The sequence below is a fragment of the Branchiostoma lanceolatum genome, chromosome 6, assembly GCF_035083965.1.
Source record: "Branchiostoma lanceolatum isolate klBraLanc5 chromosome 6, klBraLanc5.hap2, whole genome shotgun sequence".
Lineage (NCBI taxonomy): Eukaryota > Metazoa > Chordata > Leptocardii > Amphioxiformes > Branchiostomatidae > Branchiostoma > Branchiostoma lanceolatum.
Window position 1 is genome coordinate 7,061,799 of NC_089727.1, and position 15,264 is coordinate 7,077,062.

Here is a 15,264-nt window from a genome sequence, read left to right on the forward strand (position 1 = left end):
CATCTTGCTGAAAGCTTGAAAAGTCTGAAAAGTATACTAACGTTAACTTTAACATTAACGTTAGGTTTAATATATATAGTACTAACGTTAGCGTAGAGTCCCGACTTGTAAAGATGCGCGAATAGGCAGTGAACGCTTTCGCAAACGGTCCGAATGGCTTTGCATAGATGAGGTGAAACATGATAATAAAGGTGTATGACATGGCTATGGAGGTGACTCTTGCTAGCTTCTTCTTGTTCGTGACACCGCCTTTATAGTCTGGTGTTTTGTATTTTACATCACCATTAAGCATTATCAATCCTGCTGCAAAGCAACTTGTTATTCTTCAATAAGGCCACAACAAGTAAATTTTGTGGATGAGATTAGCGCGCGCGCTCATTGATCTTTTAATTAACAAGATTTCCCCTTTGCTTCAGATGGTCAACATGACAAGGAAGTTTGAAATGTTTCAGCCTGGATTATACCTGTACTGTAGAAGTGACACTAGTGAGGTAGCCATGACTGTATTTGTAGAACCGTGATTCTAGTTGGATATACTAGTAGTTGTTAAAGTGGCACCAGTGACTTTAGTTGCCCACTTGTTGAGCGACATCACTCTGTGTACTTCTTGAATACAGGAATAAAAGACTTATTTGCTGTGACACCATATTTTGCCGTTCAATTCTTGAAAGTACAAGTAATCAATCGCCTCCTAACAGCGACTGGGCCTTCAGACGTGTCGTCCATTGGGAAGGAAGATCACGATCCCCCAATCTTCAACCTTTAGAATTACTTATTCAATCAACATTCCAGAAATCCAATAATCATATACTTCTGAATTGTCCCTGTCAGGTCATGTAGCTGACTTAAAACAGAAAAGAGGTTTCGTAAAAAGGTCAAGTTGGACACATGAATATGTCGTAATGCTAATAGCCGCTAAATGTCGCTTTTGACGGTCCAGCGGAAAACCCAATGGGAGCATTTAATACTGCTAGATCCCGCTAAATGCTTCTTCTCTTCCGTTCTAACACTGACGCCCGAGAGCCAAGGATCCGGTGCTGTAGATCGTGGCATCGTGTGGCGCAATCGGTAGGGTCAATTTCGCCCACAACCGAGAGGCCCCGGGTTCGAAACCACCGATATGCCCCAATGTTGTGCCCTTACACGACTTTCCTCACTTTACTCAGGTGTAAATGAGTACCTAGCTTCGGATAGGACGTTGAATGGAGGTCACGCGAGGAGAGCCACACCTCGAGCACGTTAAACTTAAAGAACCCACTGCACTTACCGAAAAGAGTGGGGGTCATTCCCGGTGTGAGTGGTTCAAAACCTACAGTCCTATGGCCGCACATGGGGCAGTCGTACAGTTGAGGTCACCTGAGTGAGCCGAATGGCAGCCGCTCCAGACCCTTGCAATCTAGCCCCGCCAATTGTTCGCTCCTCGCAATTCAGCCCCTTGCTGCGAAGAGAGAGTAGTTGGCCTACCCAATAATAATAGATCTGGTGCAAGGCTTCATTTCAAAGGTCTAACGTTATGTCATATTATCAACAGCCAACGTTATCTACAATAGTGTCGTGTGTACAGATGGGCAGCATAGTGTTGGTATTGCTTCTTTTCTGAAACATGCACAACTTGACTCATTTCTGACCATCGCTGCCAGTTATCATTGGACATCACTTGATCTCCGCAAATCATCGCTCTTCCACCTGTAGAGAGTACTAGAGACGGTTAACAACCAGCCGTGACGGCCGCTATGCCTTCTTAGAAAGGAAGTGTGACAGGTCGAACTCAGCAGCACGCCTCTCATCAGGGACGAGCTACTCGCCTATTTACATCTCCGAGCAGCCTGGAGTCGGTCGGGGTAACTTTGTTGGTATTTTGCTTCCCTTTCCGCGTTTCTGCGGCCTTTTCTAGTGGAACACGCTTTCGTGGAGCGGGAGGGAAGTCCCAAATAAAGATAAGGTCTGCAACGTTAGATTAGGGCTCGCTCACACCTGTGCGAATGTTCAAGTCCGCATGAGTTGCATATTGACATTTGTTTTGGTTTAGCTAAAGTTTGCGGGGGAAAGTTGCCTTCTACTTCGACCTACCCTTGAATTGAGCTATCGTTATCGAACCAAAAATTAGTTCTAAGCATTACCTAAACCAAAGAAATGTCAATACGGAACTCATACGGACTTGAACATATACGCACAATACGCCGACCTACGTAGCTACAAAATTCTCCCACCGACTTGTCTGCTTGGAGCCTACTGTTAGTACTACTCACCTGTTAGACCACGGTGTGGATAGACCGGAGATGCATATAGCTCGGCTACTGTCGACGCAATGTTCCACGTAGAGGCAGGTGTCGTCGTGTGGCGTAATGGTAAGAACATTCAGCTGTCAAACAAGGGGACCGGGTTCGATCCCGGGTTGCCCCCGGACATGTCTGGACATGCGCCCCGACGTTGTGCCCTTGGGAAAGGCACTTAACACAAATTTCCTCACTTCACTCAGGTGAAAATTAGTACCTAGGACGTTAAATGGAGGTCCCGTTTTCTAAAGCACTTTCATTAACCATGTCTCATTAAGAATTACTTAAAGAACGCCATGAAAGCTCCTTTAACATACTTCGATACTAAAATTTTGGTCATCCTCGCCTCGACAACGACAGACGAACAAGAACTGTTTCGAACTTTGGTTTCTCATATTAAAGCTCGATAACTTTGGTAACTTGCTGTGTCCATTAAATGTTACGGTATATTAAAACACAGGATCATATCTTACTACATAAAGCATTTAATTTGTGGTCCAACATATCAGGAAACATTGCATAATTGCATTTTTTGTCACAGCATTTTCATTCGCTTCTTTTGTCTACAAACATCCTACACTGTACAGCCTATACCGTCTCCCCTCGTCAGCTCTACATCCACTAGCCTATACATACGCACAGAACTTTCCTCGTGGAATAAAATAACAGTTAACATTCTATAAAAGTTCTCACATTGCTTAAGATATAGAAATAACAACATTCGGCGAAGCAAACTCGGTACAACTTAGCTTCACATAATTAAGTTCCACTAGGAAATATATTTGTTCATACAGAGCAAATCCATGTATACGGAAACATTCACCGGGCGGGGTTCGACGACATACCATGATAATATCTGATCACTGTGTGGAAAGTTGACATACAATAAAGACGAAGTGTGAATGTTCCTCTTCACTTACAACAGCTAAATTTCCTCATCATTTTATTTACATCGGTGTAAACAGAGATAGCAAGGTTTAATAGTCCGACAGTTGATAGCTGGAGACCCGAGCAGACGATTTCTCAAACACCCCAGGTTTGAAGGATGGGGTATGTTATCATGCTTGACAGTGTAAACCATTGGATGACTGCGGAATCAGTCATGCATTTTATGCCGGCTTCCCGGTGCCAATGCGGGTCAAATGGTTACGGTACGGTACACGGTGAAATACGTGCTTAATTTGCCTTAATCTATCCCATATGGTGTCTGGTCTGACTTGGTCGTCAGGCGGTACTCCCCCGACAGTATCGTTTGCATCGAGGGTGGATTCGGGGTCAGGGGTCACCAGGATATATTGAGAACACTTTGTTTCTCCAAACTATGCAGGAATGTGAGAAATTCACCCTGAACGACTACATTTCAGAACGCAAATAAACCCTTCCCGACGGTCTGCCCTATTTATGGGACCAGTTAGGATCAATCGGATTACCTGTCCCCCTAGCCTGGGTGTCGGACTTTTCGCAGGGTCCACACAGGCCAGCTCCTCGGCTCTAAGGCCAGCATGACCCCAAGTAAATTTTAGCCCTCAGCCCCACAATCGTGTCTCAGGGTCTAACTTAAGTGGGGCTGTTGTAAAATGTCCTTGATGGCATGTTGGCCCTAGAGCCAAGGAGTTGGCCTGAGACTGCTGAGTGGGCCCTAGAAACAGTCTGGCACCCAGGCTACCCTCCTCCTGTTCGATGTCACTGTCGGACAGGACACGTACACGATCTGGAATCTACACATTAGCGATATTACATCTTTCACGCCAACATATCTGACAAGGTAGGGACGTGGGCGGCACCGTAGATGGCACATTTTGACTGGTGGCCAGATGAGGGAGGGGATATCGTGTCATGGGAGGTGGGATAGATCAGCCGCACCTGCCAGGAGCTCTACAGCTATTTCCATCGCTCGTCCATCATAATCAACAGCAGCACTCACGTACAGCTCTGTCCGCTTACATTCATCGCGTTTAGAAGGGAGACATTGATAATCTAATTCCCCAAACGAACACCGATCATATAATTGTAATATTTGTAATGATGATAACCAAAGGTGCCTCTTCTATTTTGTCTACAGGCTTTGGCAGACGACCATGAAAATTATCCTACACGCCGGACGCTGATTATGTATAGAAAGATCGGTTGCGAAGAAAAATAAACTATGCGAGCTCTACAATCTGTACACTATACAACATAAAACATCTGTGATGTCCTCTCTCGTTATGATGTACTATAAATAAGTAGGCTGTCCTTACATGGCTGTCAGAAGTAGTCTGTCTGTGAATCAATTCCTGACTGGCGTAACTTTTCCTGGCTGGCATAAATTAACTTAAAGAGATAAAAAGTAAGGTATGATTGAAAGGAATGTATATCTAAACGGTAAACGAATGTTTGGTAACCAGAAAGAACATCTCCAGACACTAACCCAACCAGAGGGGTCCTCAATATTAATAATCATAACATTTCCATCTTTTTATCCCTCTCGGAAAAGTTCTCACGCGAGGTGATAAAATCAGCGACTTGCCATAAGAACGCACATCGACGTATCTTTCTTTAAAAACAACATCGGCACAGCTTGTACAAAACAGGTAAAGGTTTGGTAGCTGTGTCAGTCTATCCTCAGCACGTCATGTCTCGCATGGACCGCAGGAGTCTTTTGAACGCCTTGTCGCCCTTCTGCCACTTCCGTACTGACGTGACGAAGAACTTGGAGCCGTCCCTCCTGGCCGACAGGAGGAGTTGTCCCGGCTTTCTCCTGGCCAGGGCGCTGCAGGCGCACTTCTCTCCGCCTATGACCCGGAACTCCATGTCTTGTACCGGCAGATTCAGCCGTCTCCGCCCGCCGCCCAACGCCTGCGACGCGTGGAACACCCGCACCTTCTTCTTCGTGGTGAAGACCAGGTCGCCGTCATCAAAGTGCTTCTCTTCCACACGGACTCGTAGAACTAACGGGGAATGAACAAGGAGACAAAGTGTTACTAGTAGTTAGAGCACGGTTGCCTGTGACAAGTTCTGGACGATACGGATGACTAACTCGTCGGCAAAGTGCTTCTCTTCCATACAGACTCGTAAAACTGACAGGGAATAAGCAAGGATGAAACGAATTCGTTAGATGGTTACCTACTGAACTAAACGATAAGGAATGCACAGAGTATCCAAGAGTGTCTTTCGTCCTCTGCGCAAATAGAGGGTGCAAAGAGACTTGGTGGCCATAATAAGTGAGATGAAAGTTACTGTGACGGCCATCCGCCAGGTGGTAAGATACAGTAACACAATACAAAAGTTACAGAACTTAATATCCAGTTGCTTGAATAACCTTTGTATTGACAGCTATTCTGTGCTTATGGATGATTTTACATGGTGGTGCATGTGTATATATACGGTTGGAAAGTGCCCCTTGGTAAACACTGTTTTCTATTAATCTTCTCTCCATCCTATATATAGGACGGACTACAGCAGACTTTGTGTCCATACGCTTCGTCTCAAAACGGCCACACACACCGAAATCGTACGTCATCAAAAGGGACGTGACGTCAATATGAGAAACACGATCGAACATTGTTAGTGTACGTCTGCGTACATTGCGTCAATGTCGTGATACTATTCCATATTGTCTGGATGTTAACTAATTTTCTGTGACAATGTGAGAAGCTTCTACAGTACTCATTTGCGATCGAGAATATTAATATGACAATATTGACAACCATTAAAGGAAGAAGTGCCTAAAGAGATGTTAGACTTCTCCTTCTACTTGGCACGGTCTGCTCTTGTTCTGGCCTTGGCTGCATTTGGTTCATAAAAAGATCTTTCAACATGATATGGTGTATAAAAAAGAACAGCAGTCTCCGCTATATTTTGTTGTCCATAAGTCCTAATTAAAAACGTGCGGACTTTGCGATATCGTGTCCACAAAAAGGGCTTTACTTTAATTTTCAATATAAAAACTGACAGATTTGGTCATGAAAACATGCAGACTTGCCTGTACTCGTGCAAGAAAAACAAACAAACTTGGCTATACTTTCGTCACTAAATTTTACAAGCTTGACATATATTTCGGCGATAAAGTGCAAGCTTACACATCCCTTGAAGCACACTGTTTCGGGCTGTTTTTAGAAAACCCTGGTATAGGTTTGGCTCTTGGGTTCTGACAGAGATAAGGCCAATAAAAGGGCATGTCTTGAGGGAAGGGGACTAGGCGGATTTGCCTTTAAAGGCAAGTCGGACAGGTCGTATTGTGAGGATTTTCAAAGAGGATTTCCCCGATACGCCCTGGGCAGTAAGCTAAATTGGAAGTTTTGAAGCCTGTGCAGCCATGAGATTACGGTTTGGTGTTGTGGTTGTGTCTAGGATTCGTCTGTGGTTCACTGGGTCTGAGCAGTTTTCTGAAGTTGTTTTCTGATTCAGATGTATATTTTCTGTAACGATTGGCGCGGAGTATGGCAGTTCTTTCCGCTGACAACACGCATGTAGGACGTAGCTGCCAGTGTGTTTTGCGGTTAGAACCACTCACCGAATCTTTTTTTTCTCACAGGGGATTTCCAAGAATGGACCTTAACGCTGAGGAATGCTGTTTTTGGTTGTCTTGCGTTGCGAACGACAAGGCAAAGTTTTCTTTCGTGCCAATAACATCCCAGGCTTGGAAGGTTTCCCAGGCCAAGGGGTATTAGTCATAGAGACCCTCCCTCGGAGTAAGTGGCACATCTGCGCGCCAAGAAATCAGACGGTTCAACGAAAGGGTTATTACATCAGTTATCGTTATTTCATAGAAATCACGCGATTTAAAAAGGGGCCAAATCTCGTAAAGGAGATAATCCAGCGTTTTGGGGCTTGAACAAGTGGTTCCAGGCCGAACCCAAGTATCGTCTGGAGTTTGGACGTGCCCGGGAAAATTTATCATTACCCTCGGCATTAAATTTTGAGGCAGCTCGGATGAGAACGTGGCGAACCGGGGCGAACTTGGCTGGTTGTTTGGTTCCACATGCACGCAAAGTAAGGAACGGGTCGGGGGAAATGTCGGGCTCTTTAAGAATTAAACTATGAACCGAGCCCCAGGGTGTCGCTACCTTACATATAGCTTCTACCAGATCTCACAGTCGGATTGAAAAAAAGAGTTGCAGAAATCGACTAAAAGTGAGATAGTACTGAGCTTGACTTGGAGAACAATTTAATAACTCCTCTGAAAAATCATTAAACATTTTTGGCCAATATCTACTATTTTTCCAGCAAGACTCCAGGGCCAACACAGGCCAGCTCCTAGGCTATTGGGCCAACATGCCCACAAGGACATTTTACCACTTGTAAAGACTATCTTACACACCTTACCAACTAAATTAGCGTAAACCAGCCGCGGTGATAATTCTTCATTACGACATGATGTTCGTCGCCTTGGCGGAATGGGAAGCCTGGCGCTGGGCTGGTCTATGGCGAGATAAGTCATAGCCTCCTTGGCAGACCCTCATTGTGCTGTTAGCCTGGAATCCAAACCTATCAAAGCTCCCGAGTCTCTCTCCTATTTGCGGAGAGAGACTCGGGAGCTATAATAAGTTTGGATTCCAGGCTAATGTGCGGCCGGCGTTTATTTTTTTGGGAGCGTTGATTTCGACTTAAAAAAAAAAATTTCTAGGCGTGCGACAACGATCTCCCCGGCATTTGGGAACCTGGCTCATGTTGAAAATCCCCCCCCCCCCCCAATTAAACACCGGCCGCACCTACTAGAAGTTCTGCGAAGGCGACAAGTGCGTGAGAACGCGTCGCACCTGGCCTTGTTCGCGACATCCGTCCGTCGCCACATCATTTTCGGGCCACGCGAAGAGCCGGGCGCTGTACCGAGGGTCGCCCGTCGGGTCACGTTCGGAATTTCGCCCCGATATCTGTTCATTATTTTGGCAGCGGCATTAAGTTTACAATTACGTTTCGCCTTCCAACGCTCCGCCCTCTTTTAGTCTTAAGACAAGGCTGTGAGGACCCTGTAGACCCGCGCCCTCCCTGACTCTCCCAGCGGGGCAAAACAAGTCCACAGACTAAGTACTCTACACTGAGACATGAAGTTCTGCAACTGGCCGAGGAAGCACATTGTGTGCTCCCCTTGACCTGACTGAAACAATTTACAGGGGTATGTCTGGGTTACGACTTTGCCTCCCATCATCTGCTTGGAGATTACCCCTTGCCCTCTGGTAACCCAAACACAGGGCACAGGGGCACAACCCCGGGATAACCCGGCCTTCTGACGGACTGTACAGACAGACAGCACCGGTACATACCAGACGCGAGGACGGGGAAGCTTGGCCGACCTACTCTCCAAGCAGAGGTTCGGCTCCGACTGGTTTTTGACGTGATTTAGGCGTTTTGTCGGGCTTTCTATTTTGTTCGGTTCGGCTTGGCGACATAAAGAAAACGTCAAAAACCAGCCGGAGCCGAACCTCTGCTTGGCCGACCCATTGTCCCATTGTTCGCGGTGGGTAGCGGGAGTAATGCGTGACAGTGTTTGTTTGTAATCTGACATGTACACAGGACATGCGAAGGTCAGACGTTAATATTGGACACGTCTAGATCTTCACTCAACACGGAATAAATCCATGGACGGGAACTATTGAAGGCAAAATATTTGATAACTATTTTAATTTTATTCTGTTTCCGATCTTGGTTAGACAAGGGAGATGTTCTTTCAAACTTCCCCGGCCAGACATCTCCAGACAGATCTCGGAAGGGAAGATCGTGGCCTTTTCCTGACTGTCCCGTTTCGCGGGCCTACATGATATCAGTACCTTGATCCTTGGCCCTACCAAAGACATTATATTTCTTCTATATAATGTCATCAGTCCTACCTATTATAAATCATTAAATGCACCGGAATGACATCGGGACCACATGGTCACCTGTATTGGTAGAATATATGGTCACTTTCGTCGTAGGTCGTCGTACGATTTTCACGTCCTAGAATTGTCAAGCCGGGATGTGACAGAACCAACCGCCGACAAGGATCTAGCCTTTACTTAAAAAGACAGCTGAGTTTTGGGGACACTGTGATTGTACGGCTATCCCTAGGAGGTCCCCCCTACCCCCCAAGAATGCCCTCATTTTGCGGTCGTACGACGCCCATTACGACAAATGTGATCATACGACATATGTTATGTGAGCGGGTCCTAAAACGCGATAGTTTGACAGAAATGAATCAGTTTACGTACCAACATCACTGGAGCAGAAGTCCGAGTTTCTGTCGTCTCCCTCCTCCAAGCAGACGATACAAGAACCTGAGGTGGGAAGAAAGGGCAAATTTAATATTCAAGAAATTTGCTAGCATCGACTTTCAGACTAGCAGCTGGGAATAATCGAGAGCGCCTTCAACAACGAGAAAAAAATGATTCAGGGTATCGATAAATGTGGGGTGGGGAAAGGTTATGAAGGACAGCGATGTGTGTGTGTGAAAAATTAGGGCATCATGATCAACTTTTCTTGAGTCATTCTGTTCTTTAGTCAACATTTCTGAGCAATTGGAATTTTCGGCACCAAAGCATCTTTCCCATTTCTAATCCCAGTATACCAATGATGTAATCCAGTTTGTGACAATATATTCGTGACAAAGTCTTACGATTTAGTGTCCTAACCAGGTGATGTTTTAGAAAGGACGGGCTCCAAAGTACAGATAGTTATCTCTCAGTCATATAAATATTTACTCCCAATCTCTGAACGGCTGTTTTGAAAACCACTGCATACGAAACACGCATTATCGATGGGCTGTTAATCAATGCAAAGCTACTCCAACGATGTCTTTCAACTGAAAGCTAGGGAGAGAAGTACACTGCTCATCTGTCGAGACGCGAGTTTTCCTTCCCTATGAGTTACAAAGTCGCGTGAAAGGTTACTGCTCCAGTTGTGAGGAAACTGGACTTTAAACAGCGCGTCTGCTAACGAGTTTCCCGCCCCGGGGTTTACAATGAACTCACGCGGAGTAAATAAACCGGCAGCTATGCTAGCCTCCGTATAGCCTCCACCAGGCCCGCCTACGGACGCATAAATCGTAGAATTCGGCAGAAAAAGGAACAATTAGCCAGTCGAGTCAGTCTACGGTGAAGATCACATTTTGGAGCATGCAAATGAAACCCTGGCAAATATTCTCCCTATAGCCGACGTAGTTAGTCTGGTAGAGACTATCCTCCATAGCAGGTTCTACCATTCGGGCTTTTGGGGGGCTTATAATGTGCCTTTTTTTCTGATATGATGGCACATCACTTCTAATTGTCTTCCGCTTCTTTAGGCGGGCCACAAGAAATCGAGTACCAAGAACTGATATAACATCAGAAATAGGTCACATTGTGAGCCGTGATAACGGCGGACTCGTCGAGCGTTCCGCCGGATAAAGGAGCAGTTATGGATGGACAGGGGTACTTATCTGCTGATCTGGGGGTGAAAAAAATGGACACCTTTTTCTCGTAATAGTTAATACTACCATGCGATCAGTGCCATGCAATAGCAAAATAGGAGGAGGGGACATTCCTCCCCAAGCAGAGGTTGGTGGGAAGATTGTGACGTTTTTATCATATGTCCGTTATTTCTTTCCGACGTTGGTGAGGCAGGCGGAAAGAAAACGGGTCATAAGACCCATATGATAAAAAGGCCACAATCTTCCCACAACATCCGCTTGGAGAGTATCAGACTGAAGAAAGTTGTTGAAATTGGCCAAAATACGGATACTTGGTGGGGGCACTGAGGGTCTGTCGTCGAGAAAGATTCATTCTATGGCCGGCTCCGAGTCTGCCAAAAAAATTCGACCTATTTGGCCGTTCAACTAGTTTTCCAGTAACCCACAGAGCCTGGTAGAGACGAGCGCTGAAGGCTAGACGTTCGAAATTTAATAACAAATTTAAACGCTGCAAGACAAGTACGAAGTCTAAAAGCTGGTCGGTAGACCCGACCCGGGACCAGCATCACTCTGCACCCACCAGGCGCTAGGCGGGAACTTCGTGGGGAGCCCCTGCCAACTGTGCCGCCGACAGATGTGTGCAGGGTGGCCGGGGAGAAGCCTGTGTTACTCCGTATGATGAGATATACTGTACAGCTATGTGTACGCGGACATTCCTGCAAACTCTCACATGACCAAAATTGCACCCTTTCTGGTCAGTAGTGATAGATAGATAGCGCTGTCTGTCGGCATTCCGCACGAACACGGGGGTTATGGGGAAGATTGGGGAAGACGACGTCACTGTCATGGCTGTGTCCTGCCCTAAATCTCCGTATCGAATCGTGCATAATTTCGGGTTGCATTTCAGTCGGAAGGACCGACATCGTCATTAATAATTCTCCTTGATAACATGGCCTCCCGGCGGGTTTACAGTTATTCTAGGTGTGTTTGGAGTTATTATTGGTGTCTTGCAGATTTGGCCGATAACTGAGCTTGTCTTTTTTACACCGCCAGCTCGCCGGGGTCTCACTAGAACAAATCAAACAGCTGACGGACTGAGAAATCTAACAAAAACATTTCACAACCAATCAAGGCAGAATCTCAAGCGTGTGGGGTTGGCAGAGGACAGCGGAAGAGAAAAATAAATGTGTTTGTCCATCCTTCAGTATCAAAACACCATCGCGATATCAGCTAGGATTTCCGCTATTTTCTCGTAGTGACGAGTGATCGGCGTTTCCTACTCCTCTTGGAAACAAGTCAACAACATGTTCTCATCAACAGGGCCTTTTAACCGTTTAACAAAACACCAACCCCGAAAGAACAACAGGTGAAGCCATAGAACTGATTGGTGGAATGTAGACGTGTTGGTTGAGGCGGGCGTCGGCACGTTGATTTGTTTACCTGTGCGAAACTGCCACACAAACATGGCCGGGCGGCCGGCAGACCCCAGACAGTGGTATTTATCTAGCGTTAATTGAGACGAGATAGGATTAAAGTAACTTAGGGAATGAAAACTTGATACTGCGCGCGGTTTTCGATGTCACCTCGTATTAGGGGAAATCGGTAATCATATATTTACGGGCTGGGGAGAGTGGACCATATGTGGCGGACCCGCCGTCTGTCCATCCCTAATATGTGGGCATCATGACGGTTAGGCCGGGGCCACAGGTGCGTTTATGGGCATAGTTTAGATACTGAGGCTCACAAGGGTTAAACGGCAGAGATGGCTGATAAGATTGCTTCACAGCTTAACGTGCATTTATCACAACCGCCCTTCAGTGTTATCATTACGACCTGGACCGGTCTCACTTGACAGGACGCTACACGAGTGGGACAAATCTTACCTGGAACATACGTACGAGCGAGAACCTCACTCAGGAACGATCTGATAGTACATAAGTCGACATTCACCATAATCACGATGTTTTGATTTGTCATCAACGAAATTGGTATTATTGTGTTAGCAAGTCAGACTGAATAGCAGCCATTTTCGTTTGAAAGCAACAACAACGACCACACGATTAGCAGCTAGAATTATAAAGTTTTCTGGAGTGCCGACGATCGCAAGTTTTCTGGAAAATGTCTGTTAGCACGTGAAAATGTTGTGTGTGAAATGAAATGGATAAAACGGAATAGAGTACCGGTGATTATCAGCAAAATTAAGCTGGGAAAAGAACAGGAAATGATCAGTAGATCAGTATTTGATTGTTAGTAAAAGTTATAAATAGCGAGTGTACACAGAACGGCGTATCTACCGGTTTGCGTAAAGCCTGATGCCCTGGGCACACTGGGGAGAAGCTGGCGGGGAGAGCGCACATGGAGAGAGAAGGGAAACAAGTAAACATACCGGGGTGTAGAGCAGGCCTGGGGCGCCTGGGATCATACGGACCTGGAGTGGTTTGTGACTTGATGCACATGTCGTTGTCGGGAGGGTACTTGTCGCACTTGAGCATCTTGGGCCAGGGGAAGCCGTGTTGGGCCATGACGGGCGCGCAGGAGTCGCGCACGCCCTCGCACAGGGAGCGGCACGGGAAGATGTCCTGCTCCAGGCACACGGGTGTAAACAACGAACAGAGGAACAGCTTGGTGTCCGGGTGGCACCTCTGGGCCAGGAGCGGCACCCAGGACCGCGCCTGCTCCTGCACCTCGTCCAGGTTCTCGTGCCCCAGCAGGTTCGGCAGCCGCATCTCGTTGTAGGCCAGCCCGTCGCACAGCACCAGCGTCGGCGGGATCTGCACGCACTTCCTTGGCTGGTCCGACACGTACATGTAGCTGTAGCCGTACGGCGTGCCCATGCCCCTACACGGCGGCGTCAGCGCCAGCACTAGCGGCAGGAGCACCAGCATCCCTGCGTCCATGGTGATAGTAAAGGTCCGGGGAGAGAGTCTGACCGAGTGGTGGGACTTCGGTAGCCGGGAGCCTACAGGCCTGCAACAGAGTCAAACGTCGACTGTCCACGGACGACAGGAAGGCAGGCTGTGATATATTGTTAGGATAATGAGGGCCGTACCAACTGACGAATGGGGGTAGTGTTGTGAGAGGGAGAAGGGAAAATTGGGCACAGACAATGGTGTTGATTGGACCCCGCCCCCACCGATGGTCGAGGCCGTTAAAACCAATAGAAACACGTTGTCCAAATAGCTCGGAGGGAGGCCTGTTTTCCGTAAAGTTTTTGGGGAGCTTAGGAAGTGTACAACCGAATAAGCGAGGAATGTTTCCATTGGCCAGAATCCCGCCAAAAGTAACCAATGAAGTTTAGATAAGCTCCTGTTACGGACGCCCGCCATGGATTTGATGACTTTTGCCAAAGTTTGCAAACATTCGGCTATCCGTATTTCCTCCATGGCGATTACCCGCCCGGTGCAGAATCAAACATTTGTGGACTTCGCTGAAGATTTTCTAAATCCCCGACCGACGGGGGAATACTCCCCGTGTCGGGCAGACTTTTAGGATTTTTTTAGTTTGCTAGCACGAGAGGAAGGCACTCGGGCGCCTAGCTAGCCTGACATGGTCTTCAATAGCCTCTACCAGTACCAGGCTCCACAGATCGCTGGAAAAAATAGAAGAAATTGGCCAAATAGACGGATAACGTGCCAGAGGAGTTAGTCCGCTAGAGGAGTTATAGTTTGCGACCTATACATACGTCGCAAACTGTAACTTCTTTAGCGGACTAACTCCTCTGGCACGTTTATCCGTCTGTTTGGCCAATTTCTACATAGTACTAGTATTTTTCCAGCGACCTGTGGAGCCTGGTAGAGGCTAGGTCTTCAAGACTTTCAAACGTACCGAAGTAAAAGTACACTGTATCCGTCGCACTTGTCAGAACCCCGCCAGTACACTAGGCCACACGGAAGCACAGTCCGCATACTTCAGCAGGGTAAACACGTCTATAGGTCGTAATGTTACCTGCTGCCGACCGAAACATGTCTGCCTGCTACAGGCATCCTGTCGTCTTAAACATAAAACTGATATTTTCAGAATTATCTCAGTCGCAGGGACAATGTCAAGTCTTCTGATGGTTGAGAAGCTGTCATAAAATCTCGTGAATGTGCCAGATGTTGACCCATTGATTTTTTTTTTGTAGTTCAGTCGAAAAAAAGTCTGTATTGCATTCTTGAACAAATGAACCAGTCAGGTATTCATATCAAATGGAAAGATTCATATTAAATGCATTTGTGACTGCGTCGTATGATGGTACGACGGGTTGATCAAATGCTTGTCTTGTATAATAGTTTTCCACAAATGTTCACTCAGTCTGAAATATTTCATTTTTACAGAAAGCTCCTTGGCATTCTCGCGATTCCTTTGCGGGACCTACAGCCGCGAAGGAAATACTAAGGAACTCAAACTCCTTTCAGAATATCCCGACCGGAGGGCTACCTAAAGAGTATCCGTCCTCACAGAACAAAATAGTGTCCCCCAGAGCGCGATTTGTCCTGAGGAGAGAACTCTCAAGACGCCCTGGGTATACCCTTCAAGACGTACTAGTATGTGGTATTCTCTTCTCGGGAATGCTTTGCCACAGGGACACCAGAGTGACCATACACGTTTTAGAGTTTTAACCTTTAGCACACTGAAGTAGCCGCCTGGCACCCGATTATTTCG

At 46.7% G+C, this 15,264-nt stretch overlaps 1 protein-coding gene across 2 annotated transcripts; it reads right to left on the reverse strand.

The window, feature by feature from the left end:
- Nucleotides 1–2,745: 2,745 nt before the first annotated feature.
- On the reverse strand, nt 2,746–13,688 carry LOC136436338 (secreted frizzled-related protein 2-like). 2 transcript variants are annotated; one of them, XM_066430224.1, is made up of 3 exons: nt 13,049–13,688; nt 9,446–9,511; nt 2,746–5,206 (listed from the first exon to the last, which is right to left on the reverse strand). In XM_066430224.1, the coding sequence occupies exons 1-3, from the start codon at nt 13,515–13,517 to the stop codon at nt 4,881–4,883; spliced, it is 861 nt and encodes a 286-aa protein (XP_066286321.1). In that variant the 5' UTR covers nt 13,518–13,688; the 3' UTR covers nt 2,746–4,880. The 2 variants fall into 2 exon arrangements, with proteins under 2 accessions (XP_066286321.1, XP_066286320.1); XM_066430223.1 differs by having other exon boundaries at nt 13,007–13,671.
- Nucleotides 13,689–15,264: the final 1,576 nt, after the last annotated feature.

What these genes read in the sequence shown, in the direction of transcription:
- LOC136436338 (XM_066430223.1), bottom strand. Translation starts at nt 13,517, where the DNA reads ATGGACGCAGGGATGCTGGTGCTCCTGCCGCTAGTGCTGGCGCTGACG. An exon ending in CAGGCCTGCTCTACACCCCG is followed by an intron (nt 9,512 to 13,006) that starts GTATGTTTACTT and finishes TTCCCACCTCAG; the next exon opens with GTTCTTGTATCGTCTGCTTG. An exon ending in CTTCTGCTCCAGTGATGTTG is followed by an intron (nt 5,207 to 9,445) that starts GTACGTAAACTG and finishes ATTCCCCGTTAG; the next exon opens with TTCTACGAGTCCGTGTGGAA.